The 3,344-nt window shown below is 44.6% G+C and overlaps 1 protein-coding gene across 1 annotated transcript in view; it reads left to right on the top strand.

Moving 5' to 3' along the window:
• The window catches only part of LOC106875773 (4-hydroxyphenylpyruvate dioxygenase-like), a 25,122-nt gene that overhangs the window by 18,044 nt on the left and 3,734 nt on the right, over window positions 1-3,344 (top strand). Inside the window, 3 exon segments of the mRNA XM_052978101.1 lie at window positions 1-95; window positions 1,142-1,213; window positions 3,324-3,338. Coding sequence (XP_052834061.1) covers window positions 1-95; window positions 1,142-1,213; window positions 3,324-3,338 — 182 coding nt within the window.

The following is a 3,344-nucleotide window of genomic DNA, read 5'->3' as shown; positions in this document are numbered from 1 at the left end:
CGTCGCTCCGTTCCATTGTGGTCACCAATTACGAAGAGACCATTAAAATGCCCATTAACGAACCGGTGGTCGGAAAGAAAAAGAGCCAGATACAGGTGAGTTTCATTTTTGGACACCATGTCACAGCTTTGTTGCTCCACCGATTGATTTACCTCTCACTCCACTCTTCTCACCTCTCTCACACCACTCACATACACAGACACTCAGACACTCTCTCAAACACACACACACATACTCACTCTTACACACACTCTCACACACACATTCACACACTGATATACACACACAGACTCTCTCACACACACCACTCACATACACACACACACTCAGACACTCTCTCAAACACACACACACTCTCTCACACACACATTCTCATACAATCTCTTACATACACTCTCACACACACATTCACACACTCTCTCACACACACACACTCACATACGCACACACTCAGACACTCTCTCTCTCACACACACACACACATGCTCACTCTAACACACACTCACGCACACTCTCACACTCTCACACACACACACTCTCTCTCTCTCACACACACACTCACATACGCACACACTCAGACACACTCTCACACACACACTCTCAAACACACTCTCACACACTCTCTCCCACACACACACACACTCTCACATTCACATACACACACACTCAGACACTTTCTCACTCTTACACAAACATTCTCATACAATCTCTCACATACACACACACACACACACACACACATATATGCACAAACACTCACCCTCTCACACACACACACAAATGCACATACACTTACACTCTCACACACTCTCACACACACACACTCACATGCACACACACTCAGACACTCTCTCTCTCTCTCACACACACACACACACATGCTCATATAATCTCTTACATACACTCTCACACACACATTCATACACTCACATACACACATACACTCTCTCACACACACATGTTCACTCTCACACACACTCTCTCACACACATACACACTCACACTCTCTCTCTCTCACACACACCCACACACACACACACACACGCACACACTTATTACATATGCAACCCATTGCCAATGGCGACACCCCATCAGACGTACTCTACAGAACACATATCTACCCTGTACTCTTTTCTTTCAGGAGTACGTCGACTATTATGGAGGTGCTGGAGTACAACACATAGCTCTCAACACGGACGATATCATCAAGTCAGTGAGTACCTCCAAACTCCCTCCTCCACCCCCCATCCACTCATTCTAAAGAGTGCATTTTTGTTTGCAAGGACCCCTTAATTTTGTTGCTCCCTTTATCCCCCCTTCTCACTCTTTCCCTCTCTTCCTCTCCTTTTCTTGCTCTTCCTTTCTTTCTCTTCCTGTCTCTTTCTCTCCTCCTCTCTCTCTGTTCCTGTCTCTCTCTCTCTTTTTCTCTCCCTCTCTCTCTCCCTCTCTCTCTTCCACCCCCTCTCTCTTCCTGTCTCTATCTCTCTTTTTCTCTCCCCCTCTCTCTCTCTCTTTCACCCCCTCTCTCTCCCTCTCCCTTCCTGTCTCTTTCTCTCCCCCTCTCTCTTCCTGTCTCTTTCTCTCTTTTTCTATTTTATAGAGTAAACCCTATAAAATAGACCCATTAGATATAGTAACCCCAGTGAAATAGACCATGGGTGATGATAACTCCCATGAAATCAACCTGTCAGAGATAGTAACCCTATAAAATAACCCTACCAGATCCAGCAATCCCTGTAAGTATATGATAAACCTTATGAAAATCTCACTAAACTACAGTAAACCCCACAAAAGGACCCACATTTTCCCCCACACAATTGCCTTAACCTTTTGCATTTTCATTAGTCTATCCTAAATGCCTATGTTTGTTTTCAGACTTGTAGTGGGCCTTTCTTTCATGCATTCTAAATTGATATAAAGCTCTTGTTTCATAAGTCCCAAATTATTCTGGTGGTTGAAAAAGAAATAGGGAATGTGTATGGGGGCTGCATCAGGTTCCAGTCTCATTTGGCAAGGTTTCTACAGATGGATGCCCTTCCTAACGCCAACCACTCTGAGAGTGTAGCGGGTGCTTTTTATGTACCACCAGCACAGGTGCCATTGACCTAACCCCAGCATTGGCCACGACTACAGTCTTACTTGGCTAGACAGGTCAACACAAGCACTGTATATCGCCAAGGGTCTCAGTCACCTATCACTGCCCCATGAGACCCAATGCTCGAATGGTGCTTTTTATGTGCCACCAGCACAGTTACCATTGACATGACCCCAGCATCGGCCACGACAACAGTCTCACTTGACTTGACAGGTCAGTATATCGCCAAGGGTCTCGGTCACCTATCAACGTCACCATGAGGCCCAATGCTTGAATGGTGCTTTTTATGTGCCACCAGCATGGGTACCATTGACTTTACCCCGGCATCATCCACGATATAGTCTTACTTGGCTTGACAGGTCAACACAAGCACAGTATATCACCAAGGGTCTCTGTCACCTATCACTGCCTCCATGAGGCCCAACACTCAAATGCTGCTTTTTACATACCACCGGCACAGGTGCCAGTCAGACGTCACTGGCATTGGCCACAACTACGATTTCACTTGATTCAACAGGTCTTCACATGCACAGCATATCACCCAATGACCGAAAGGTACTTTTAATAGGCCAGTTACACAGCCATGACTACAATCTCACAGTGTATCAACGTGATACACAGAACAGGTAAAGGTTTAAGCAGTTCTGTTAGAATTGGCAGTTATATGTTACATTAGTGAGTTATGTTACACAAAATGTGTCTTAGTTGTGAGGCTGTCTGTGACATCAATGCTTTGCCTGGCCAAAGAATTCTCATAAGTTTGTCTTATATTCTTCTATTTCTTTGCTTGCCTCAGTCATTTGACTGCAGCCATGCTGGAGCGCCGCCTTTAGTCGAACAATTCGACCGCAAGGACTTATTCTTTGTAAGCCTAGTACTTATTCTATCAGTGTTGGGGGGGACAAACACAGACATATATATATATATATATATATGTGTGTGTATATGTGTTTGTCCCCCCACCATCGCCTGACAACCGATGCTGGTGTGTTTACGTCCCCGTAATTTAGCAGTTTGGCAAAAGAGACCGATTGAATAAGTACTAGGCTTCCAAAGAATAAGTCCTGAGATCGATTTGTTCAACTAAAGATATTGCTACAGCATGGCCGCAGTCAAATGACTGAAACAAGTAAAAGAATAAAAGAATATATGGTGTGTATCTTGTGTATCATATGTCTTGTGTATCGCAGGAACCCAGTTGAAAGAAGGCTAATGATTCTATTTACAGGTTCAAAACCTACTCGCCCGT

Source organism: Octopus bimaculoides, chromosome 30 (assembly GCF_001194135.2).
Source record: "Octopus bimaculoides isolate UCB-OBI-ISO-001 chromosome 30, ASM119413v2, whole genome shotgun sequence".
NCBI lineage: Eukaryota > Metazoa > Mollusca > Cephalopoda > Octopoda > Octopodidae > Octopus > Octopus bimaculoides.
Note: the sequence above shows the minus strand (reverse complement) of the source record. Positions and strands in the feature narration are given on the sequence as shown.